The 26,166-nt window shown below is 43.0% G+C and overlaps 2 protein-coding genes across 2 annotated transcripts in view; one reads left to right on the forward strand and one right to left on the reverse strand.

The window, feature by feature from the left end:
- The window catches only part of BDP1 (B double prime 1, subunit of RNA polymerase III transcription initiation factor IIIB), a 52,697-nt gene extending 44,146 nt beyond the window's left edge, over positions 1–8,551 (reverse strand). Inside the window, exons 1-6 of the mRNA XM_058864087.1 lie at positions 8,242–8,551; positions 3,499–4,051; positions 2,737–2,846; positions 1,709–1,768; positions 1,181–1,321; positions 191–324 (exon numbers count right to left, since the gene is read on the reverse strand). Of these exons, the coding sequence (XP_058720070.1) occupies positions 191–324; positions 1,181–1,321; positions 1,709–1,768; positions 2,737–2,846; positions 3,499–4,051; positions 8,242–8,417 (1,174 nt within the window). The 5' untranslated portion in view covers positions 8,418–8,551. The remainder of the gene's footprint in view (positions 1–190; positions 325–1,180; positions 1,322–1,708; positions 1,769–2,736; positions 2,847–3,498; positions 4,052–8,241) is intronic.
- Positions 8,552–8,617: 66 nt separating this feature from the next.
- Positions 8,618–21,153, forward strand: SERF1A (small EDRK-rich factor 1A). The gene is made up of 3 exons (XM_058864092.1): positions 8,618–9,025; positions 20,042–20,150; positions 20,648–21,153. The coding sequence occupies exons 1-3, from the start codon at positions 9,019–9,021 to the stop codon at positions 20,718–20,720; spliced, it is 189 nt and encodes a 62-aa protein (XP_058720075.1). The 5' UTR covers positions 8,618–9,018; the 3' UTR covers positions 20,721–21,153.
- The last annotated feature ends 5,013 nt before the right edge of the window (positions 21,154–26,166 follow it).

Consider the following 26,166-nt stretch of genomic DNA (forward strand, 5'->3'; position numbering starts at 1 on the left):
AAAAATGTTCGTTTTCACAGTAAATACAACAGCTCTGCCTGTTTCAAGAGTGGAGGATTGAGATGATATGAGATGACATGTAAGCAGATCCATTTAGTCCACTGGGGATGAAAACTGTCAAGTATGAAGCACAGGTGAAAACTAGGACTTCTCTGCAGACTCAAAAACTTGAAACCAAAAATATACTCACCTTTATTTGACCATGGTTTTGTGTAAAAACTTTTCCTGAAGCTGGAATATGTAGTTGTAGAGCCACGCTCAAAGATGGGATCATTTTCTTCTACAACACACGGACCTTTTGTTCTTAGAACTTCTACAGTTAAGCTGGGAAAGAAAACACACAGGACGACTCACCTCAAAATATTGCTAAAACACATAGTAGACATTTATAATAGACAGCTTTTCAAATTTTTTTCACATGTGAGCATTTCTACTGTGTAATTAATTTTAATAATTACACTAACATGTATTTTAATGGGAGAATGCAGCAAGAAAACACTACCCTATTCACCCTCTGTGAGTAAATTTGCTTTTTCTGTTTTATAAGATATAATACAGACAGACATAATTAAGTAGCTTTAAAAAAATAAACAACGTTTTAACATTTGAGAAATCTATCTTGTAAAACCATGACAGCCTCTCAATATCCTTCTACAGTACTTTCAAATTCTTTTACCAAGCCCTTTTTATCCTTAAACCTTGGCCTAAATCTCCTATTAATACCTTTGGGGAACTCAGAAATCTGATAATCTACTTTTTAAATGTCATATTCTAAGCAAAGTTACTGAAAACACTGACAGAAGAATAAAGCAGCAACAGGCAAGATGCAAAGCCGGAGCAAATTATACTGATAATCAAATAACAGTAAGCATGTTAACTATGAGAAGAAAAAACAGAAGACAGCTGGAAACTTGACAAATCTTCAGTATTCATTCACAGTACTAAAATCATCTTCCTCTCTACCTCCTTCCCCAAAAACATTTCTCATACAGTATGCCACTACAGAGATGCAGATTACTGCTGCTTGTATTTTTTCCACATCCTTGCACTGTTTCCTAGGTCAGCATATCTCAACCCTCAAAACATAAATACACTCATTCTCGTCCCAGTCCAAAATGATCCGCTATTCACAAACTGAGTAATGCAGTACTGTCCATGAGCCAAACACAGAATATGTCACCTTTCTTCATCCAGAATGATTGAGCCATCTTCTGCCACTTTCACACGAGGAACAAGAAGTGGGCCATCCTGACTCTCTTCCCCATTCTCTTCTTCCTCCTCCTCCTCTTCTTCATGATCAGGAGTACTTTTCTCTCCCTGTCTACAATTTTTAAGACAGCAAACAAAAATACAGTTATGTGTTTTGAATTACTGCTCAGTATGTCAGACTTTAAACAATTTGATGAACCACCCAGCAATGCAACACACCAAGGAATCAGTGAACTCTGAAGCCTGCTTTTCATTCTACTGTAGAATGGAAATATGCAAGACTTAACATTGAAAGCAGAACATTCTTTAACCACCCTACTTGCCCAAATTACACTTTTTATAAATTAGGCTGTGATACAGAAACAATAAAAATATATACCTACATTGTTAGTATTATCAGTTGTAGATAACACTAAAACAGTAACCTAGTATTATCACAGAAATGCAGGTTTTTTTACACCTGAAAACTTTTTGACTATACTTTGCAATCAAGACTTACTCTTTCATTTGACTCAGTGTAGAACTTTTTTCTGTTCTCTTCTCTTCTACCAATGAAGACCTAGAATGTCATAAAAAGCTAGAGATGATTGTTTGTACAGACACATTTCTGCTTTCTTCCATGAAACTGGCTTTTATTGGACAATGGACAAAAAAACACAAAGCTTTTTCCTTTTTTAAATTCTTTGTATCACCTCTAGATTGAGCTACACAACCACCACTGCTTAGTAAATTTTGCCCTTTTTTTGTACAAGCAAGGACAAAAAAAGATATTCTAAGCAGAAATCCATTGTAATGATAGAGGGAATGTGAGACCATCTTTACCTCCTTAGGGACTATTCAGTGTAAAAGAAAATATAAGGGAAGTGATAAATAAAACACAAGCACACAAACATTAACAAGCACGTGATAACAGACAATACCAGAAAACTCATTTAATACTGAAAGAACTTCTATTCATGTGATTGCTTTTGGTAGTTGCAGGATAAAGGTCCTGCTCTGCTCTGTCTGCGGCAGTCTGTGCAGCCAGCTGTATTAGCGTTCCCTGTATGCACCTCAGCCTTCCTACTGGTGAAACACGTCAGTGGAGCAGCAGCAGCTACATTCATCCACATGGAATGAAAAGACCTCAAGAGTCTTACAGTGCATTTTGCACTTCAGCACCTAGAAGGAGAAATGCTTAGCTTCCTGAGTTCACTGGATCTGGTGGGCAATTATAACACCCCTAACAGCCACAACTAAAAAATTCATAGCAGGCAGTTGGGAAAAAAAATAAATTCTGCTATTCTGTATTTCTGCAGAGCTAAATCAACACTACAGACAGATCCATGTTTGTGAATTTCAGCAAGTACACTAAGCTCCATTGTCACTTCTGTACTAGAATTACGCAGACATGAAAACTAGAAGCTAGTCTAGAAGCTTTTGTTGCCATTGCAGCAATATTGTATCAGTGCTAATACTCCATATTTAAGTATTATAGAGGTTGAAAAGTAATTTAACCTAAGGAGAGAGAAAAAAAGTCATACTTACTTCATAGGATTGTTTTCTGGCAGATAGTATATCAAGTCTCTCATGGTCATTTTAGAACGATCTGGTGGAGAACGTCCTTCAATTACTGGAGGCCTATGTTTCAACTTCTTCTATATAAACAAAAATGAAACAAAAGAAAACAACAAACATTTAGATTCATCCCAGAAGTATTTTGTATTTCACAAATTATTATTACTTTTGTTTAATTTTGTTGTTCATACATGCACACACATACCACCCCCCAGAACCAAAGCAAGATTATCTTAAAAATGTCCCTTTCTCAGAGAGGGCATGACAGACCCTTTAGCAACTTACCCTTTCAGAGACATTCAATACCTGGCACAAATATGTTAAAAGTTATTCAAAATTACAGAACTCTGACAATGATCAACTTTAAAAAATATGAGACACCCCAAATCCAAGCTCCTTGCAGCACACTTCCCTGCTGTATAAAAAACTGTGAAACTTTGGAAATTGGAATGTTGACTATAAAATAAAACCAGGTGTCATGTAAAATAGACTTGTGGTCTAATCAAATAAAGAGATAGGCAATTCCTTGTCAAATCTGTATTATTAGGGAACAAAGTGCTGCTACAGCTTATAAACAAAATGAACACATAGACAGTTATGAGTTATGACAGACTACTAGCAGTAAGCAGCTGACGATCATCAAAAAACTTTACAGCAATAAGATAACGTCCACAGGATGAATCACATGTCTTGCCCTTCACCTATAAGCACTGCTCAATGCAGAGGCCTTACCATTCGCTCCTTCTTCAGCTCTTCTTTAAGCATTTCTCTTAATTTCCGAGCTTTGAGGATCCTTTCGTGGTCAGAGCACATTCGTCTGACTTTCTCGGGGGAAGGTTTCACAGGTTGCTTCTCCTCCTGTGTTCGTGATCTTTCCTGTGTTGGTCTCTCCTTGAGAGGAGAGGGTACATTCTTCTGAAAGCTATCATCATTTTTTGGAGCAGCTACACCAACAGCTTGCTCTTTGTTCACAGATTTTTTTAGTGGTGAAAACTGTGGCACTTGTGGCACAGGTGTTTTCTTCTCAGGAAGCATGGGAGACTTTACAGAGCTTTCAACATTACTCTTTTCTGATGGGGAAGGATCTTTCTGAAGTGAAGTACTGCCATCAGAAGCCTGTGATGTTCGCCTCTGCGGTTTTGGAGCAGAACGTTGAGCAGACAATGGTCCAGCTCTGGGTTTGACAAGATTTGGCATGGTGGATATACGTTTTCTTCTCTGTGTAAGCATCTCTACAGGTTTACTAGCTTCTCCGGCGTCACTGGTATTATCCGCCTTGCCATCACTGGAAAATTTAAGAGAGTATTCTGAAGTTCCTTGCAATGACATATTTGTTAGTCTTACTTTCAAGATGTGTTTATGGGCCGATCAGTATAAACACTAGGATATAGGAAAGCTGTTATACACAAGAAGCCATGCAAAGACCAACCTGTAGCTGGTACTTCATCATAAAATAATCAGCTCTAAGAACTGGCATATTATTCTCTAAGACTAATCACTGATCAACAAGTTTGCAACAGTACCACGTTCCCACACCCTACCTCTTTTTTTGGAAGGCTCTCTCTTTTCAGCTGAAAATACCAGCACCATAAAGCTTTATAAAAAAATTACCCATGTAACATAGGCAACATATTAAAAACACTTTAACAAAGCAGTATGTAACAGTGGTTTGATGACTTTTATTACAATAAAAATGATCGTTCCTCTTACACATTTGCAAGTAGATGATACATGACTTCCACGTGAAACTGTGACTGCCAGAAAAACTTCAGCAGCCAAACTGCTGCTCACACTTAACACATCAATAACTCCTAGCTTCTCCGGAAAACTTTGTACGTAAGTACGTTTTCTATCACTCATGCAGAAATAAATTTCAAAGTGCAAGTAAAATTGCCAACCATTATGATCATCCCAAATCTGCTGATTCCACCAGTGTTCAGCTTCATGATTGTTGCTCATAATAAGACTGCAGTATAATTATAACTGAGTCATAAAGAGAGGGTTTTTTTTAATTTTATGCTGGAACTATGCCTTGTTTCCATATGTAAGGACAACCACACCCATGGTTCACTTACACATTTTAAAAAATGCTCAGAAGTAAATGCTTTCCAAGAAATATAAAAAAAGTATAAACACACAGTGAAACTTTCCAAAATTCTCTCCAGCTACTGTCTTTTATTCAGGCAAATGCTGCAGATGACATGTTTGCATTTAGCAGCCTCTGTTAAATGGCTGAATCAATTTGTCCCACACTGAGAGTTCATACACATTTTTAGTACAGAACACCCCTGGATAAAGAGTTTAGAGGGTTTCTTACATGGTGCCTATTTATGTGTTTTGAATGAGATCCTTGAGAGCTCCACTCAACACCTACTGTTTGTACAGCAGGAGACAATGGAAAGTAATTCTTCATTCACCATCTCCATACCACGTGTATTTTGTGGAGTTTTTAATCAGAGTACAGCACTGGATTTCTGGACAGTTAAATACAATTTAACAGAGAGTGTATTAAAAAATTAGAATTCTCTTCCACTTCTAAAATTTTCACTTCCCTGATAATTAACAAATTACCCAGCATATAGAAAACAAAACAATGTAAATTGACTGATGCTACAGACACACATTTGAGCAGCTGTGAGTGAAGAAATCAGTGCCTGCCCCTCCACTACCCCTCATGAAGAAGTCGTAGACTGCAATGAGATCTCCCCTCAGTCTCCTCCAGGCTGAACAGACCAAGTGACCTCAGCCACTCCTCATATTTCTTCCCAAGGCCCTTCACCATCTTCATGATCCCCTCTTTGGACACCCTCTAATTATTCTAAATCCTTCTTATATTGTGGCACCCAACAGTGTCCCCAGCACTCGAGGTGAGGCCGCCCCAGGTCAGAGCAGAGCAGGACAATCCCTCCCTTGCCCGGCTGTGCCTGATGCACCCCAGGACACAGGTGGCCCTCCTGGCTATCAGGGCACTGCTGAACCATGTTCAACTTGCCATTGACCAGGACCCCAGTCTCTTGTTCCCCAGTCTGTCCATACAACCAGGGTTGCTCCACACCAGGTGCAGAATCTGGCACTTTCCCTTTTTGAACTTCATATGCCTGGTGTTTGCCCAGCCCTCCAATTTGTTGAGGTCTCTCTGCAGGGCTTCCCTGTCCCTGAGGGAGTCAATAGGTCTGCCCATTTCGTATCATCTGTAAACTTACTTAATATTCTTTTGAATCCTGTGTCCAGGTCATTTATGAAGGTGTTGAAGAGCACAGGGCTGAGGATGGAGCTCTGTGGAACCCCACCAGTGACAAGTCACTGGTTTTATGTCACCCCATTCACTGTAACCCTTTGTGCCTGACCCATGAGCTACTTGCTCACTCATCACACGATGTGTTCATTTTTGTCCCGAAGGAAGGATACTGTGAGAACCAGTCTCACAAGTTTTACTGAAATCCAGAAAGATTACATGAACTGGCTTCCCTTGTTTAGCTAGGTGGGCTGTCATATAACCCTGACAGGTTATATGGAAAAGGCCTATTTTGAGGCTATGAGAATAGATCAGAGTGCCTTTCAGAGTCACACTGGTATCTAGTTTTGAAACTTAACATTATATTACACTGATGTACCTGTTAAATTACAAACATGAAAGTCTTTAACATATCTGCTGAATCAGCAACAGTAGCATCTAAGTGAAAAATAATAAATGTTTTTTCATTAAAAAAAAAAATCAATACAGCAAAAGATCCAGTAAGGTGATCCCTATAACATAAAAATTTTATAAATACAACTTGAAAGAATTACACCCTTGAAACACAATGCAAAACAAGTAAAGATGTAAGATACAAGCTGAATAAAAGGCAGCATGGTTTCCTAAAGACATGCCATGCCAACTAGTCTGATATGTGAATTTCCAGCCACTGAAACAGAAGACTCTAGCACTGTTTCATCGTACTGTCATAAGGAACAAGCTTCAACTAAAAGAATAGAGGTATTTATTAAAGACTCAAACCCAACTTTACAAAAGAAGTGTGAATTCCATTCTGAAGAATGATTATCAAACTGAGGAAATGTCCTGAAACACTGATCTGAGCTGCCTTTGGTGGGGACAGAGTTAATTCCCTTCACAGCAGCTCACGTGGTGCTGTTTCAGATTTGCAACGCAACAGTGCTGACAGCACACCCATGTTTTCAGCTAATGCTGAGCAATGATTATGCAGCACCAAGGTCTTGTCTCACACCGCCCCATGGCTGACCACACTGGCAATGGGCAATAAGCTGGGAGGAGACACAGCCAGGACAGCTGATCTTAAATGACTGCAGGGATATCCCACTCCATGTGGCACCATGCTCCTCAGTAAAAGCTGGGGGAAGAAAGAAAGAAGGACATTTGGAGCTACAGCATTTGTCTTCACAACTGTTATGTGTGATGGATCCCTTCTTTCCCGTTTCAGTAAAACAGCTGTGGGTAGTGGTGAATGAATTCCCAATTCTGCTTTGCTTATGTGCACAGCTATTTCTTTATTTATTGAACTGTCTTTATCATGACACGCTTTTTCTTGCACTTCTGCCATTTTGATTTTCATCCCACAAAGGCTGGAAGGGGGAGGAGTGTGGGGAAGCAAGCAATACTCTGTGGGATTTAGCAACCAGCAAGGCTTAACCCAAAACAGGGAGGTCCTCAGGGAGGACCAGCCCTAAAGCAAAGTTTACCATGTGCTTCCATCACAATAAAAAACACTTTAAAACCAAAACAAGCAAAAAGTCCTGCAAAAAGACAGGAAGTCCTCATTTGCCAATGCATGAAGAAATTAATACAAAAGAGAAAATGATGCAGGAATGCAAAATCAAGCTCATCTGGTTAAAGAGCACAAAGAATTGCTGCACACAGCAAACCAGGGCTCCTGGCTGCTGTGGAGCCAGAAAAAAAACGAGCGTCAGGCCACACTGGGCCACACCTTTGCAGTCTTAACTTAGAGAATCACAGAATCAATTAGGTTGGAAAACACCTCGAGATCGTCGAGTCCAACCTATGACCCAACACCATCCTGTCAACCACACCATAACACTAAATGCCACGTCCAGTCTTCCCCTAAACAACTCCAAGGACGGTGACTCCACCACCTCCCTGGGCAGCCCATTCCAATGTTATTCCAAGCTTCGCGGCAGTGAAGAAATGCGGGTTCAGCTTAGGCTGCGAACGCGTCGAACACCCAGAAGTCCTGTCTGACAACCCCGAACACGCAGGCACCGGGCACCGATGGCACACGTCTTTGAGTAGGTCTCCAGGACGAGCCAGCCCCCAGCCATAGCACTGATAACCAGACGCTGACAGGCCACGATGCCCAGAGCTACAGAGCCAGAACTACGTCCCGGGATCCGCCGGGTCCCGCCCTGCACAGGCCCGTCCCGCCCCCGGGGATCCAGCGGCCCAGTGTCGCCGGCTGCACGACACCACTGCCCTGCCACGGCGAGCTCGACGGGACTCACCTGTCTGCACGCCGCGCGTCCGCCGATCCCGCCGCGGTCCCTGCTCCGTCCGCCGCCGGGGTGTCCGAACCTGGGGGTTCCGGCGGCTCCGGGTCCACCCCGCCAGTGCCGGTGGCGGCGGCCCTGCCCGGGGGCCGCACATTGGGCCGCACGGTGAGACGGGCCCGCCGAAACATGGCGGTGGCGCCGGGAGAGGCGCGCACCCGCGCGCCCGCCCGCGAGCTCGGCGGCGTCAGCAGCGCGCGGCGGCGGCCCGGTGATGCCGCGAGCCCCGCCGGCTCACGGCGTGCCGCCCCGGCGGCGCGCCCCGTGACGTCATCAGCGTGCGCCTACCGGGAGGGGAGGGGCACGAGGGGGAGCCCGTACGGGGCAGCCAATAACTGCGCCGTAGCCGCCTGTAACGCCCCTGCAGCTCCTCAGCCGCGTAGGCTTCGGTTCAGCCGGCTCTCAACAGCCCCCCGAGCGCCCGCTTTGCCCCCGCGCCCAGGCTGTTACACCAACCCCCCCCCCCCCCCGCACCTCCCCCTCACAGCCGGGCCAGTGCGGACGCACCGCAGGAACCTCGCCGGACTCCCGCCCCCGGGGCAGCAGGCACCGGCGCGCATCCCGCTGATTGGGCCGGGTCCGCGCCGCGCCGTGACATCAGCGACCAGCGAGGTGCCATAAGGGGCAGCGGCGGCGGGCGGCGCCTCAGACTGCTCCGGTGGTGGGAGGCGTGAGCGGTGCTGCTGGGCAGGTGCTGGCGGTAGCGGTGCTGCGCGGCCTGAGCGTCTCGCCATGACCCGTGAGTACCGGGGGGCTGCTTGGAGCCTGTCGGGTAGCGAGGTAGACGGTGGGACTTGGGCCGGCCAGTCGGGTCCAGGCGCGACACCGGCGGGGGGTCGTGCCTGGGCCGGGGTCCGGGAGTCGGCCGCTGTGTGAGGCTCTTGCCGCGTCTGGCTCTTTGCGGCCTTGGTGTTCCACCAGAAAAATGTCGTCAGCAGTGAGTGGGTGCGGATGAGACTTTTTCCCACGTCCTGCCTCCGTTGGAAGCTGGAGGCGAAAACATCCTCCTCCGCCCTCTGGCGTTGCAGTGGTGGCGGGACCGGGGGGAGAAATTAAGGTGATGAAGGGCTGAAACAACAGCCACGCTCCATTTCACTCTCGGCTGTCGCCCAGACTGAAAATAAAGGACGTTGTATTAGTGCTCAACACTGAATGCTATGCTGCCTAACTTGTGGTTGTTGAGGCTGTTGTTGAAAGAGCAAGAACAGTCGGTAAATGATGACCGTGTTCAGGTCCGACGAACGGCAGTGTTGGTACACCCGCTTTAAAATGGCGGAGAACTGTGAACCGGACCCAGGATGCTCCGGCTTCCTTGACTGCTGCGAGTGCTCCTGTGCCTTCTGCCTGTTATGTCTGGCACTACAGAAACTCCTTGTGTTTAGCTGAGGTGGTGCTTTCACATTCACTCGTAAAAACTCGGTGTTTTGAGGCTGTGCGTTCACATTCATCTCGAAAATACACAGTTATGAGGGCACACTGCTGCTAAAGTGCAGCTGAAGACCTGGAATGTAAACGGTTTCCACACAGAGGAATAATAAAGAGGTACGTTTAGGATTCTTGTTGGCATTTTTCTTCTCCTGGAGTTGAAAGAGCAAGGACAGGTTGAACTAAAGCGTATGTCTTGCACAAACAGGCCAGGATGGGGATGCTTGAGGAGGAATGTATAAAAGTGTATAAGCAGGAAGGGTGTATTGGTCTTTTGTGGCAGTTCATGCTTGAATTTCAGGAAGCTGAATTGTCACCTGTTGGGACAATTTCATGGAAGGTTGAAATAGGTTGATATTATAGAATGTAGAAAACGCCAGTGATTCCCTTGAAGATAGGGATACTTATTTAGCATTCCAGGTGAAGTAATGGGGCCAAATAGCCCATGGAATGTTTACTTGGAAGCATTGATAGTACAAGTAAATTTCTTTTCAGGCAGTTCTGGTTCTGTATGCTTTCTGTGCGTTGTGTGTTGCCCAGCTTTTTTACCTTCTCTGTTTTGCTGTGCCAGCTGCTTTTCAGTGATACAATTGAGTTCTGTTCCTAAATTTAAAACCGTACTGTGTGTATGGAAAAACTCTGCAGAGCTCGTGCTCAAGTGTTTACTTGGAAAACAGGAGACAGAGGTTAAGGGTGGAGAGTAACTGCTCATAAAGAAGTACGTGAGGTTTGAGGTGGAGGATAATTCTGGCTTTAGCAGTTTGTTTTGACTTCCTCTGTTTTCTTCATGATAAAATAAGATTATTTTTTTTTAAGCACTGTGGAAGAGCTCTCTAATTGCTGCCCAGTCGTAATACATATAATGTTCCCTCCTCCTGAGCACCACAAAACTCAGGAACCATTTATGGCCTGGAATGTGTCATCTGCTCATGAGTCATCAAGTTCTAATCAACACTAGTACTGCCAGAGACATCTGGTTTGCTTCATTCTCTGAAAAAACAGCTGCCTTTCTTCTAAATGGACTTTGGGGACAGGATGCTAGTGAAGAGGATGAGTAGAAGTTCTCTTAACTTTTCTGAAAGGTAGTATTTAATGCCCTGTAACAGACAAAAAACACCTTCCAAGACAAGAGCAGCCCTTGGGAAGCAGCAGTCACACAGTACTGTTTTCACTTGAGCTTCTGGCATCTCTTGCCAGGCAGTCCATAGGCTGTTGTGAAGAGTGCACAAACCCCCACTTCTGCAGAGTTGCTCTTTTCTACTTCTTGACATGGCAGATGTTGGAGGTTAATTTTTCACAAATGGGATGGGACTGCTGGGTGACACGTCACAAGCTTTTATTTCAGGCACCAGTCTCAGCTGCAGATACAGGAGATGGCACAAGCTCACGTCTGCCACAAGCAGCTCAAGATCTCTGTTACAGAACATTTCATAATTTTTTCAGCCAATAGCATATTGCTAAAGCTTGCAGACAGTTGTTCTGTCCAATCACTAGAAACACACATACGCCTTCTTCAAACAATACTTGCTTGTTTGCTTTCTATTAACAATACACAATACTCTGTTACTAAGCTTAAAACTTTCTGTTATCTTGGTAAGGATATTTTTCTGCAGTCTTAAGGTCTATCTTGGCCAAGCCTAAAAATTCAACTGTTGTTTCATGTCCTTGCATACTGTGTTATTGCATTTCTTTACTTTCAGCTGCAGCTAGCTCTAAGTCCTCTGCTTTTTCTTTCTGATGCCCATTTTCACAGGTTCTGAAAGTGTTATTACCTTTACTGTTTCCCACAATTCCCCCTCCTGGTACAACCACAAAGAAACTTTGTTGCTTATTGACTACCTTGCGTTACATAGCTCTACTGCAATACTTTTTCTACCTAAAGGCACAAATTTAAAGTCTTTTAATACTTAATGTATTCCTCTTTGCTTGTTTAAGGTACTTCTCTTACTTGCTTTAAGCACTGCTATTTTAAACCACAGCAATTTCAATGCTGTAAAAGATCTGGTCTATTCCAAGGATATAAGTCAAATCTAGTAGCAATTGTCATTTTTTATTCAAATAAGTCTTGTCTGTTCAAGGGTATTAATTCAAAGCCTTCCTCTATATCTATACTTGGATGGCTAAGGCAACCCAAACATTTGAGTTTGGTTGTTCTACAGGCAAATCTGCTCTGCACAGAACAAGCAAGACCAGCAAGTACCAGCATAATACTTCATTCAGCTCCATAGTTTTCGTGAGCTATTTTTTAGCACAAGACCTTTCCATATATCTTATTTCCCAAATTCTACTCTTGTACTTTCTCAAATTTGCTTGGGGACTAGCTACCTATAACAAAAAATAGAAGGGGTAATTTCACCTTTGCAAATTCGATAGGATATACTCTCTATAGCACAAAAATACCATGCTTTTGCCGAAGGAGTGCATGAAATCAACAATTTACACATTTTTCACAATGACGCAAAAAGCAGGGTTTGCAGGTTCCACAGGTGAACAAGATTTGTCAGGCAGGACTCGTGGGCTCTGTTTGGCTCACACCTCTGTGCTTGTCTCTCTGCTCTTGGACTCATCAGCCTGTTCTCGTGTGCAATATGGTTTGACGTTCTTTGCTGGAACCCACTTAGGTCTGGCACTTGTGGAGATACAAGCATACCCTTTGCCCCAAGTTAGTGGACAAAAAGGGCCTTCAATTTGTCCTGTCTCAGAGTTTCTAATTAAAACAGGGATTTTCCTCCAATTTTGCCCGTGTGTTATTTGAAAAATGCCTAAAAAGTGGTGGAACGGGTTCTGCAAAAGAGCTGTTCAAGAAATTAAAAACATGTAAAGCTTTGCTCAATGTCATCTGTGGTGTCATCTCTCCTCCCCCCTTCTGTTGATCTAGAACACATTTTAGGCTGTGATGTGTCCTTTCTGTAATTGTTTGGCTTGTGGGGGAGTAGGGAGTTCCAACAGAGTGGCAAACACCCCAGTCCATCAAAAATGTGGCCAATTTTTGGGCTACATATGCAGGGCCATTGTCTGTTTTTACTTCTCAGGGTACCCCTAGTGAAGCAAATACTTGCAAAAAGTGTTGACAGGCATGATTGGCTGTTTCTCCTGCATGGACACAAGCAAAAACTGCATCTGAAAAGGTGTCAACTGATACACGAATATTTTTAAATTTCCCAAAGGAAGGGTGCTTAGTGATGTCTGTTTGCCATGGCTGCAGGCTTTGCAAACACTGTGGGTTGACAGCTCCTGTAGAAACAGGGGGTTGCACAAGCTGACAGTCAGGGCAAGTACTAATGATGGCTTTAGCTTGACTTTTGGAAATGTGAAACATCCACACAAGTGCTTGTGCGTTTTGGTGAAAGAAGGTGTGACTTGTTCAATAATGTTTGGCAAAGTATTAGAAACAACCATTGCCAGCTTATCCGCTCTTGCGTTTCCTTCTGCTAAAAATCCTGGAAGCAAAGAATGAGCCCTAGCATGGCAAACAAAATATGGATTAGTTCTGTATTGTAAAATTGTATAAAAGCTTGACAGCAAACAATACAAGGCACCATTTCCAAAATATTTTAAACCTGATCCTTCTATTATTTTAACTACATTAGCAACATAAGCAGAATCTGTAATGAAATTAAAAGGAAAAAGCTGAAAGGCCCTGACTACAGCAGCTAATTCAGTAATTTGGGGAGATCCCCTCACTGTTTGAATATCTGATTCCCATGTTTTTGTTGTTTGATTTAGCCGTACTATTACTGATTTTTGTGTTTTCCCTGATCCATCAGTGAAGAGAATTATAGCACTTAAAGGCTCTTCACTCAGCGTGGGTTTTTCTCTAAAACTCAGTTTTACTTGCAACAATTTATTGGCTGGGTAATGAATAGAACAAACACCTGAAAAATTCAACAATGCATTTTGCAAATCATCTGAATTTTGCAATGCCCAATCAAGGCTGTCATTTTTCAGAGGCAAATAAATAACTGCAAAATCTTGGCCTGCTAAGGTTAACAACTTTGTTCTGGCTCTAATTATAATTTGTGCTGTCATCTCCGTAGTTGTAAAAATTGTCTTTGGGGACCTGTAAGGAAGAAAAACCCATTGCATTATTAACAAAGGATCTCTTTCAGAAGGGTCCCATTGAAAAATGAGACCATAAAGTTGCAATTTTTCTCCCAAAACTGCAAGAAAAAAGGGCTTTTCTGGAGCACATTGATGGGCTTGTTTCCTTTGGAAAGCTTCTGTGACATTTTCAAGGGATTCTTGACCTTCAGGTGTTAAAGTCCTAGGAGATTTGATGCCACAGTCTCCTCTTAATAAGTCAAAGAGTGGGGCAAGTTCATTGTTGGTAATTCCCAAAATAGGTCTGTCCCAATTAATTTCTCCCAAAAGCTGTTGTAAATCTTGCAAGGTGTTGCCACTGGTCCAAAGTTTTATTTTCTGTAGAGTAATTGTTTGTTCAGTCATCCTCCATCCCAGATATTTCCAGGGCGGGACTTTTTGAATTTTGGATGTAGAAATTTCCAGTCCAGTCTTTCGAATTTCGGTAACAACACTGTCACGAATTTGTTCCCTTTCTGTTCGTGTTGGTGCTGCAATAAGCAAATCATCCATGTAGTGCAGAATCACAGATTGTGAGTGCTTCTGTTGAGCTGGAGACAGAGCTTGTGCAACAAAATATTGGCAAATGGTGAGAGAATTTTTCATCCCTTGAGGCAAAGATTAACAGTGATATCTTTGCAGTGGTTCTCCTCTACTGATAGCTGGAACTTAAAAAGCAAACGTCGGTGCATCCTCTGGATGGAGTGGAATGTTGGAAAATCAGTCCTTTAAATCAAGGATAACGAGAGGCCAGTCTCTTGGAATCACTGACATAGAGGGGAGTCCAGGCTGCAAGAACCCCATGTCCTCGAGTACTTCATTGATCTTCCTCAGGTTGTGAAGCAGTCTCCAGGAATTAGAAGTCTTCTTGTGGATGACAAACACTGGTGAATTCCAGGGACTACTTGCAGGTGTAATGTGATCTTTTTGCAACTGTTTTTCACTAAGTGTGATACTTATTTTTTTTCTCCGATAAAGGCCACTGATCAATCCAAACAGGGTTATCAGTTTTCCATGACAGCTTTAGAATGGTGGGCTTTGGTGTGGTCCCCGTCAGGGGTCCACTTGTAGTTTTGCTCCCCACTGGGACAGTAAGTCTCTCCCCCATACAGCGAGAGGCTTCTGCACGAGGAAGGGACATACTGTTGCTGTCTTCCCCTCAGGACCTGTAACAGTAATCCTGGATTCACTTCGCAGACACACAGTGGTGCCTCCAGTCCCTGTGAGGGTGCCCAGAGGTGACACGAAATTCCAATCACTCGGCCAAAACCTGTGAGATATCACAGTGACATCTGTGCCAGTGTCCAGCATGCCTGTGATATAAACTGTTCTACCAAGATGAGTCAGGCTGCAAGTCGGTTCTGGTTGGTCAAGGCCCATACACTCTACCCAAAAGACATCAAAACTCTGGGTAGGATTCCCAAGTGGCACCTCTGGGCGCACAACTTGATTAGCTGGAAGTGGAGTCTCTTGATACGTATTTTGTCTGTGTGTATCCATAGGTAAAACAATGCAATAGCTATAGGTGGTATTGAATCACAATAGGGATACTGAATGCAAGAGCTGAAATTATTAGCTCTTGTTTGCAGTCTGCTGAAACAACAGCTGGAAAGAAAGTCCAAAAATTCTGTTGCTGTGCTTGTCTATAATTAAAGTCTTGTCTTTGTCAAGAAATGCCAGTAATTTCTGTGGGGATACCTTCATAACAGAAGTCTTTTAAAAGGCATATTTATTTTGAAGTTGCCAACTCAAACTTTGCCCCTGGGGGTAGTAGGGTGGAGCCACCTGAGGGATGGGTGGCTGGGACATAAGTAACATCTGATTTGGGTTCCTTCCAGGTAAAGCCGAGGTAACTAAATTTTTCGGCAACTGGGGTTCCACTACTTGTTTCATTGTGTGGTGGCCCGTGCTGCCTTTTTGAGTTTAACAACAAGGGATTACCATTGATGTCAAAACGAGAATGACAATTCTTCATATAATTTTTCCCTTTCTGACATTGAGGGCAAACAGTAGATGGCTTAGCTTGTGTTGCCAGTACAGGACAATCCTTTTTCCTGTGACCAGGCTTTCCACAGTTAAAACAAAGCTCTTTGGCTTTTGTACCAAATTGCATGGTCTCAAGAGCTTTCAAAACCTTTTTGAGTTTATCTCCCAGCTTTTCTCCCAATAAATCTTGGAATTTTAGAATCTGTTCCCCAAGAGCATTAGCTTGTACCCTAGCAAGGTGCTGTGGGGGCTAAGTTTGCTGCAAGCTGAAAGCATTTGAGGAACAGTTGGGGGCCGGTCAGGCAAAGCTAAAATAACTTTCTTGCATTCCTCATTTGCATTAGTAAAAGCAAGGCTTTTAAGGATATAGGGGTGAGCTTGTTCATGTGGGCATTGCCTTTTGACAGCTTGTGTTAGTCGCTCTAAAAGAGCACCGTAGGCCTCAGTTTCGCCTTGCACTACTGTAGAGTAAGCATTTGCGTGACTACCTGCGGGTTGAACAGTGAGCAGGGCTTTTCTTGCAGCATTTTTTATATCTCGGAGCACAGACCTAGGCAGGAAAACTGCCTGATCCTCCGGCCTGTCATTTGGTGCATCACCAGCTAATTGAGCAATGGTTAATAGAGCATAAGGCCACCCACATAAGCTTCTATTACTCATTTGAGAAGTTTTCTCCACTCTAAGTCCCATAAGATGTACTGCGAATTAGATAAAATCATAGAAGCCACGTTGTGGCAATCTGCTGGAACCAGCTCGTAAGAATTAAAAATACTTTTCACCACATTATTAAAATGTGGAGAAGTCAGCCCACTATCTTGTTTTGCTTGTCTGAGTTCTTTGATATCATAATGTGTTTCTATTGAGGATTTTGATTATTTTTACCATACCTCACCGGCCTGGCTAGAAGCTGACCATTTAAAGAGTCAAAATCATTATCCTGTCTGAAATTTCACCTAATATCAGACCAGTCAGTTAAGTGTATTCAATTAGTTTTCAAATTGGTCCCTGGAGGGTCCCCAGCTGTTGCCAAAACTGAAGCAGTCTCTGGGTTAGACTGAAAAAATTCAGGATTCCGTGTTAAATTTGTGTGACCAGAGTTGGACAAAGCCAGACCATCACCTGAGCAGTTTCCAGTGCCAGGTGTTTGTACAGCGGCACCGGCAGGCTCCTCGCTTCCTCTGAGCTGCGAACAGCGGCGGGCGCCTGTGCTGGGCGGGCTGGCTGTGCCTGGGCTCTCCGTGCAGCCTGAGGCTCTGGACCAAGCTGTCGGACCTGCCCCTCACCTTTACCGTAGCAAGAACCGGCCGGCACCGCTCCAACACCAGAAAAAGTTGGGAAAGTCCCCGTATCACCAACAACGACTTCTCCCCCCGCGTCCGAGGCGCGGTAACAGACTGATCAAAAGCGGGAAGGCAGGGACCCCGGGCTGGGAAAGACGGGTTAGGTTTAACATTGGAAGAAATGTTCTCGAAGGAGGCGGGGGGGTTCTCAGGGGATGGAGGAGCAGGAGCTCTCGGTGCGGAGGGATCCCAGCCGAGCGGGGCGGCGATCGGTTTGGGAAGTTGGAATAAGGGTCGGGGTTGTTTAAGGGACTGAGGTGGGGCGCGAAGGGAACGGAGGGGCTCACCGAGGAGTCTGAATCGGGCAGGGGGATGGCTGAGGGACGTGTTGGAGCAGCGGAATGAATTGGAAAGTCGGGGCAAACCGCGGAAGGCTATAGGGACACAAGGGGGATCTGAGAGGGGACAGAAGCCTTCTGGGGGGATGCTGGGGGAGGCGAGAGATGAGGGCGGGCTGGCTGTGCCGCCTAGGGGGACGGTGGGGGCGAGGTCTGTGAGCAGGGATGAGGAGAGAACCTAAGCAGCGGGCGGGTTGGGGATTCCCGGCGCAGATTCAGTGACGCCAGCAGTTTGAGAGCAAACCCGGGAGCTAGCAGGTCCGGCACGGGGTAGGGATGGGGGGGCTGGAGGGCCGCTCTGCGAGAGCAGAGGGGCCGAATTTGCATTTGAGAGCTTGCTCTGGGACGCCGGAGAGACGTTCTCTCTCGCGGAGAGAGGCGCGGGGTGGTTTTGACACGCGGAGGAGTTCTTCGGAGGAGCCGCGGAGTCGGTCTTGAGCCCGGGAGGGGCCACGGGTCCGGTCTTTTGAAAGATTTCTAGTAGTGATCGCCATACAGGACATAGTTTGGCTACTGTCTCATCTCAGTTAACAGAGAGGGCATTATACAGTTTCCAGTTCACCAGATCCCAAAAGTCATAAGTTAAAGCAGACTTAGGGTCTATATGTTGAAAGTTAATCTTTACCCAAGTCAGCAAGTTTTTAAATTCATTTTTCCCAATCTCTGTCTGAGATTTATCTTTTAGAAGAGTGTCAAGCTGGTGATAAACGTCCCATTTCTCTTTGGACAAGAAATGTCGTCCCATCCGAAAGTTCCCCAGAGATCCCTTCCTCACCTCACTCTGTCTGAAGTCCAGGAAGGTAGGGAGGGAGAATCTCTTGTTTCAAGAGAGAGTCTGCTTCTTTTCAATGGTTTCACCAGATCTGGGGCTTCCAACACGACAACCAGAAATAGTCCACTGAGGAATTCTAAAATGAATTCCCTGCTTCTTGGGGCATCATTTGTTGGAGGTTAATTTTTCACAAATGGGATGGGACTGCTGGGTGACACGTCACAAGCTTTTATTTCAGGCACCAGTCTCAGCTGCAGATACAGGAGATGGCACAAGCTCACGTCTGCCACAAGCAGCTCAAGATCTCTGTTACAGAACATTTCATAATTTTTTCAGCCAATAGCATATTGCTAAAGCTTGCAGACAGTTGTTCTGTCCAATCACTAGAAACACACATACGCCTTCTTCAAACAATACTTGCTTGTTTGCTTTCTATTAACAATACACAATACTCTGTTACTAAGCTTAAAACTTGCTATTATCTTGGTAAGGATATTTTTCTGCAGTCTTAAGGTCTATCTTGGCCAAGCCTTAGAACTCAATTACTGTTTCATGTCCTTGCATATTGTGTAATTGTATCCTCTTTACTTTCAGGCCTTGCAGCTGCAGCTAGCTCTAAGTTCTGTGATTTTTTTTCCTGAGGTCCATTTTCACAGCTTCTGAAAGTCTTCTTACCTTTACTGTTTCCCACAGGCAGGTACCTTTGTCTGCTCAGAAATGGTGTGGATACAAAATGGTGGATCATACTCGCAGGTTGCTTAAAACTGACCTAGTCCTAAGATGTTTTTGTATACCAACAGTTAGAGGCATTGAAGACAGAGATCTCTGGCTTTGAGGCTGAAAGATGGCATAGGCAGTCATAAGACTGTAGAGAGACTGAAAAGAGACACAACAGAAATTATGAGAGATGGAATTTTCATTTTTGAGTTTAAAAGAATGTGATTGTGTTAGTTCAACAGCACAAATGATTATGCCTAGTATATCTGGAACACTGTCAGTCCAAACAAAATAGAGCAAGAGGAAGTAGCAAGCCAGTGAACCAGGTCTGGCAGGTGGGAGCAAAATAGAACTACAGAAGAGAATACTGAGGATTGACATCTAATGCAGAAGAGTTTACAATCTGTGGCCATTGCCTGGAAGACCCTGAGTGTTTAGATGGAGAGTCAGTAGTTTTGATGTTGTGCACTCCTGTCTTGTCAATTTGTTGGTTGGTAGTTGTGGGGAAAGCTGTCTGTTCCCTGAAGAAGTGTCCTCTCTTCTGACAGTGATGTGGGTTTGTGTCTTTACATGCATATAGAAGTAATGTTACTCTTCTCACTTTTGTTGGAAGTTGGAAGCACCTAACTGCTAAGGTGGAGGCTTAGGTTTTGCACTTGATTTCAAATTAAGGAAACCTTTGAGATCACCTCTTCAATAGTATTTGAGTGTAATCAATTTCAATGCTGTTCTTTCGGTTAAAAATTAATTCAAAAGCTATTTTGAATGCTGGAATCTGAGAGTGGATTACTTCTCTTTGGATGAGTTACAGACGTGAATTTACCCAGCCTACTGGTGTATAAACTATATTTTGTTTCTATAAGGAGTATTAGAATTTTGGTAATCTCTTGAACATGACGTACAGAATTGAAAAAGTAACAACTATGAGCCTTTAATTTTTCCTGTTGTACCCTGGGAGAGGACACTGAAATAGAAGATGTGACCAGCTCTATACATTGTGCCAAATTGTACTGCCTTTATAACAGACTTTTACACAGGTAGACCTTTGGGGAAAAAAACAAGTGGTAATACTTGTTTAACTGTATATTATCTTGCAGGTGGGAACCAGCGTGAACTTGCCCGCCAAAAGAACCTAAAGAAAACTCAGGAGATCCACAAAGGAAAAAGGAAAGAAGATAGCCTGTCTGCTTCTCAGAGGAAACAGAGGTAAGATCTAGTAAAGGTGAATAAATGTTTAGGCAGAAAAAGGAGAGGAAAATGGGTCAGGAAGAATCTAGTGTCTTGGCTGAATACTTTGTTTTTATTCATTGGCTAATCACTTGCCAGAGCATAAACTGTGGACGAAATTTTGCAGTATCTGCTGTTGAACAGATATATTTTTATTAAGTCCTGTAAAGCTTTTTAATTTTTTTGAGCAGCTTTTTGCCTACTGCAAAAGGGAAAAGATTGTGTAATGCTGTCTTGAATATGTTCAATCCATTACATCCTTTATTTCTAAATTTATTTATACTCTAGTAAATTGTCTGCCTCATGGAGTAATGCATGCACTGAAGAAAACAGGGTAATAAAAACACTGTGCTCGTGGCTGAGAAATTTTATACTGATTTTTTTTCCTTCTTCAGGTGGGGGCTATTAAAGAGAAGAAGCTCTGCTTAGAAAAATTGTGACCCAGTGTCTGATATCCAACTGTTTTTCCTTCACAGGGACTCTGAAATCATGCAGCAAAAGCAAAAAGCAGCTAATGAAAGGAAGTCTCTGCAGGCAGGAGCAAAATGAGCTGCCGCTATGGAGAATATAGAGTGCACCAATGGAGCAGGACCTAGAAGATCATTCATAAAAGTGTCCAGCCATTAAATGATTAAATTTTTATTGTGCAGAGTTGTTCAACTAGCATTAGTTAGAGTATTTTCTGGTTACTATAGGCCTAGTTGTCTACAGTGCTCTTTCAAAACTGACTATACTCTTCTGCATGTGTATGAATAAAAGTACCAAGCAATAGCTTCATTCTAGCTTTTGCTGCATTTGTTAGTTTTACGTAGTGGTTCCAGTAACAGAATTTCTGAATCTACAGTTAGACCAGATTTCGTTGCCCAAATTCTTGAAAGTACAGCTTCATTCAGAATGGAACACACTTGTAAAATGTGCTTAACCTTGCAGAGGTCTGAACTGTAAATCTCAAAGTATTTTTACAATAAAATGTTGCATGAAATACTGTCTAATCTGAAATGGTAATGCTTCATAATCAGTTGATTTCTAAGTTACCAAGAACATAAGGAATTGATAATCTTGTGAAGAAATGCAGTATAAGAATGTAAGTGTAATATAAAGCATAAGTAAAGTTTATAAGAAATACATATTATAAGCACTGTTTAAGTCTGCCCCATAGGAAAAAATGCCTCTTGAGTTACAGACTTTGATGGTGTACAAAAGTGACTCAATCGAGTCCTGATCCTAACACAGAGAAGCTGTAGGCTTGTTGTTAATGAGTTCCAGTGGAAGCAGATCTCGAAATTGTCATGCCACTAAAATGATTTGAAATCACTGCTTACACTGCCTCAGGAATAAGTTAGTGTGGAAGAACTCAGCCTTTGCTTCATAGGCATGCTTGAGGATGTTGTGTATTGACCAGGGGAAAACTGTTGAGGAAGCTTCCCTGTCTGACCATCCAGGAGGCACTCTGGCAGTCACATTCACACCACCTGAGCTGGGAATGAAGCCCCTTCACACTACACCACTCACAGCCCAGGATTCCTTACCAGTTCAACCCCAAGTTTCCCATAGCAGTGTCAAAGATCCTGATCTTTAATATAATTTCATCTTGGTGCAGTAACTGACAGGTGCCTCTGTGGAGGGACCCTAAACAAAAGCAACCCCTGGGATTTTATACCCTCATAGTCCAGGGGGTGGGTCCTGGCTCCTACCATGCCTCAGGTCCCTGGCTGGTGCCACAGATCCCTGTGCCCTTTGTCTTGGCAGTGGGTTGGCAGTTCACAGCCTCTTGCCTTGGGCTCCCGCGGCAGCTGCACTTGGAGCTGCCTCCACAGAATGTGCTCCTCAGCAACTGATTTAGTCTCTAGAGACAGCTTTTGAAGCCTTTGCTTTTTAAGCTGTGTTCCATCCACGTGCGTTCATTTATTGGTAACAGGCCCTGGCGCAGCTTGAGGAGAACTGGAAGGAAAATGTAGCTGGTGCTAGCAATGTAACACCTGCAGACGCTAAGAAATTAAGCAAATTCACAGAATCACAGAATTTTTAGGGTTGGAAGGCACCTGTGGAGATCATCCAGTCCAAGCCCCCTGCCAAGGAATGCACCCAGGTGCGGTTTGCATGTCCCCAGACAGCGAGACTCCGTGACCTCCCTAGGCAGCCTGCTCCAGTGCTCTGCCACCCTCAGTGAAAAGTTCTTTGTCATATTGAGATGGAACTTCTCGTATTTTAGTTTCTTAAAAACGAGATTCACTTAATAAATTATAAAAAGAATTTAATATAAATAAAAAGACAATTAGGAGACAAAAGGAATAAAGCAAAGGGTTAAAACGGCCGGGTGCCCTGGCCAGTTGCCAGGAACACACCTGGTATCTCAGAGACTCTTCCTTTTATCTTCCCCTGCTGTGAGGGGTTAATGCATATTCAAAGCGTGTTCCCTCCCCGGTTCCGCTTTCTTAGGATATGTTCTTGTACAATTTTATTTTCTGCTGGTCAGTACTATTTTTGCTGGTCATCATGATTCATGCTGATCAGCATTACTTTGGAGTTTGGTTTCTTCTCCTCTGGAAATGTTCGATAAGGGCATAGGCCCCTCATCCTTCTTTTGAGGGTAGCTGGTCTTGCTGATAACAGTTTGGGCTCTATTGTTTTCCTGATAACAGCTTGGGCCCCACTGTCCTTGCCCTCTGGGGTTTCCTTGCATTGTACCTAGGAAATTCTTTTAAGCTTAAGACTTGTTAGTAAGAAAAAAGTACATACATAGCTAAAAGTATTTAACATATAAGATTCATCCGCGAAAGCCAATATCACAATACAAATTTATAACAAACCCCTCCTCTTCTTTTTTTATAAATCATTTGGCTTGAGCAATAATTCTTGTTTTCTAGCTTCTAGCACTCGTTCATTTTTTTTTTTTTTTTCACAAATCAATTTAGCTTCTTCCAACGGATCTTTCACATTATTTTGTTTTCTTAATACCATGATTTTTTTGTTTTTGCCATTCCAGATGTAGCTAATTTTAAGTCTGTAGGCATTTGCTATGCCCTAAAATATACTGGTGATCAGCCAATTTAAACAGGGGATTAAACAAAGAAGAAATATTAAACCAGCTGTAGCACTGCTACAAGGGGAAGAAACTTAGCTTCTTCTACTACTTTATCCCCAATACATTATCTCACCCATTAGTGGCTATTACTGATTTTCATTTTTGGACTGGCACATGGGCCATTTTTCTGATACCTTTGGCGATATCTAGAATGGCTTTTTTTTTTTTTTTTTTTTTATTGTCATTGAAAACAACAATCTTATGTATTAATTTTCTCACAAAACACCCCTTCTTTTAGCCAATAAATAGTTTAAAGCCAGCTTACTCTGATATATTGCAGCTCTGGCTTTTCATCTCTGAAGGGCTATTAGTTCCATAGCCCCAGCTGTTTTATTGGTTATGATTTCTACAACAGCTTGGAGTTTCATAATGCAAAAATTAGGGTTTGATATCCCCAACTTCCATCTTGTGCTCAAGAATGTTTCCAATATGTGTTCAGGGGCCATTTCTCATCTCCCCATTTTTGAGGTGCTCAAAACTATTCTCTTTTATTTCTTTTTAGGACCTCAAAAACCAACACCCCCAATTGATTTGTCTCATTCTGACAAAAGGAAAAATTCTGGTTGAATCATTCCCAGAGTACAATTCCCCTTCCATTGCGAAGGGAGCTTTGGGTATGCTCTTTTCTCACATATCCCAAAATAAGACATCTGGTGCTTTCTAATAGTCATTTTTCTGTTGATTTATATTTCTCTAAAATTTGGCTATTTCTGGGATTCCAGAGTAAGGATTTTTCCCTGTACTATTGCACTGGGAGAATCTGGTTCTATTACCATGCACACAATTTTTCTTTTACTTTCTTTTGGGTTTAATACAGAGTTGGTTTCTCTGGAACTTACTATGTACAAGTTTTATTACCAACTTTATACTTTTTACTAGGAGTATTTCTTACTTCATGAAGAAATTTTCTCCATTTAATTGCTGTTTGAGCTTTGCTTACAGGTCCTGATATGAGGTTAATACAGGTCTAGGTTGCTGTGTTGGCTTTATCTTTTCACTTACCATTTGCTCTCTTACCAAATCTTGGTTATTTCTCCTGGCAACAACTGTGAAGCAAATCCATCTTTTTCTCCTTTTGGGCAGTTGTTTTCTAATCTGTTACTACTTGTTCCTAGATTTTCTGTGGTCTAATATTTTCCCTTTTATGCATACAGGTACTTAATTTGGATGGGTTATAGCAGTGATTATTGATACTGGTGTGGGTAATAAGAAAGAAACCCCGGTGTCTTTCCATGTAAAGCTTTCAATAGCATTTGTAACATGGCTTTGCTGGTGTCTCAAAAGGGAAAAGGATAAGTGACAGAAGAAGGAATAATAGGGGTCCAGTATGGCTTACACTCCCACCCACTCTGCCTATGAGGTTGCAGCTCACAGCAGGTGTTTATATTCTTCTTGGTGGCGAGTTGTAGTGGTCAATCTGGTCTTGCCCCCTATTTCCTTGTCACTTCCTCTTTTGTAATTTCCAAGCAAATTTCTTTCGACACCTTTTAACAGCAGTTTCCCACAGTTCTTCAGGTATTTCTCACAGTTCCTCAGGTATTTCCCACTCAACACGCACTAGTAATTTCCCATCTGTAAAAAAAGTTATTATTTAATAGATTTGGCACCTAACACTTCCTGCAATGAGAGGCTTAACTTTGTGAACCACAATACCTATTATTTTTTTTTTAATTTAAACACTTATATTTAATCTAGATAGCATGTCTCGTATTGGGATTTAGACAAGGTATATGATGTGGCACTGATGGAAGTTGTGGTTCTCCCCCCTGCTTTATACAATTCACAGGCAAAAGCAAAAAATATACGAGGATTTCCCCACCAAAACAGCCCCAGTTCTCCTGTTTGGAGTGGAAGTTTTCCTCCCACCAAGATCGATATCGAAAGTGTCTCAGAACTTGTCCAGGCAGGACTTGAAACCACTGATACAGGCTTGGTCTCACTTCCCAATTAGTCGTGATTCTTTGCTCATTCCTTGGATCCTGTGGATTGTCCCAATTCATTACCACCCAGCCCCCGCTTTAGAGTCAATTTGGTATCACCCGGCTCAGAAGTTATAGTCCACTCCTCAGGTCTTTTCACAGGTCCCTTGATTCTGTTGGCGTGGATCCAACTTCACTCTTTGGTTTAGATTGCAGCTTCTCTGCCTTAATTATCAGTAGTACCTGAAAACGATTTCTTAATAACACAGGGAGAGTGAAAACATCACATTAAAATTTTCCATCAGTATTCTTTAAAATTCTTGGGTTAAACGAAATTTAACATTAAACCTAGGAGCCAGTCTCTTTCTGCATGTTCAAATTAGTTAAACAAGAAAGGCTAGGTTAGTCTTAACTTCAAATAAATTACATTTATTACCTTTTTATTCTTTAGTTAATATTTACTTGTTTAGCTTCACAAACTTCTTTTATCAGTTTCTTAGAACGAACCCCTTCCTTTTAACAACAAGAGTAAAAGAAAGGAACGGGAAAAAAAGAAAAAAATAAGAGAAAAAAAAGAGATCTTATTTCAAGAAATTAAACACCTTGATGAGGTTTTCAGAACCTAACAAGCAAGACTGTTTTTGCTTTGGTCCTATCACACCGGTTTGTTTCTCGGCTTTTGTTCTGTTCTTTCTTTCTCATTCACAGCAGTTTTTCAGGCTATCTCTCTCCCCCTCTGCTGCCGCAGCTCTGGGCTGAGCAAGTTCTATTCAGCCGCTCGCTCTGCAGGGAGGGGCCCATAGGCTGTCACTTGCGTGCTGACCCTGGGGCAAAGCTCGTGTCCCCTCTCTCTCCCCTGCGCCATCCCTTCACACACAGGACTGGCATTTTTAAACACTCAGCTCCCACCACAGCCGAGGGGCAGAGCTTGGAGTCCACAGTGCTCTGGTGTGGGGCTCCTCTGCTGTGCCAGCTCGCTCCTCAGCAGCAA

The sequence above is a fragment of the Poecile atricapillus genome, chromosome Z (genome assembly GCF_030490865.1).
Source record: "Poecile atricapillus isolate bPoeAtr1 chromosome Z, bPoeAtr1.hap1, whole genome shotgun sequence".
Taxonomy (NCBI): Eukaryota; Metazoa; Chordata; class Aves; order Passeriformes; family Paridae; genus Poecile; species Poecile atricapillus.

Coding starts and splice junctions, on each gene's coding strand:
- SERF1A (XM_058864092.1), top strand. Junction 20,151..20,647: donor GCTTCTCAGAGGAAACAGAG/GTAAGATCTAGT, acceptor TTTCCTTCACAG/GGACTCTGAAATCATGCAGC.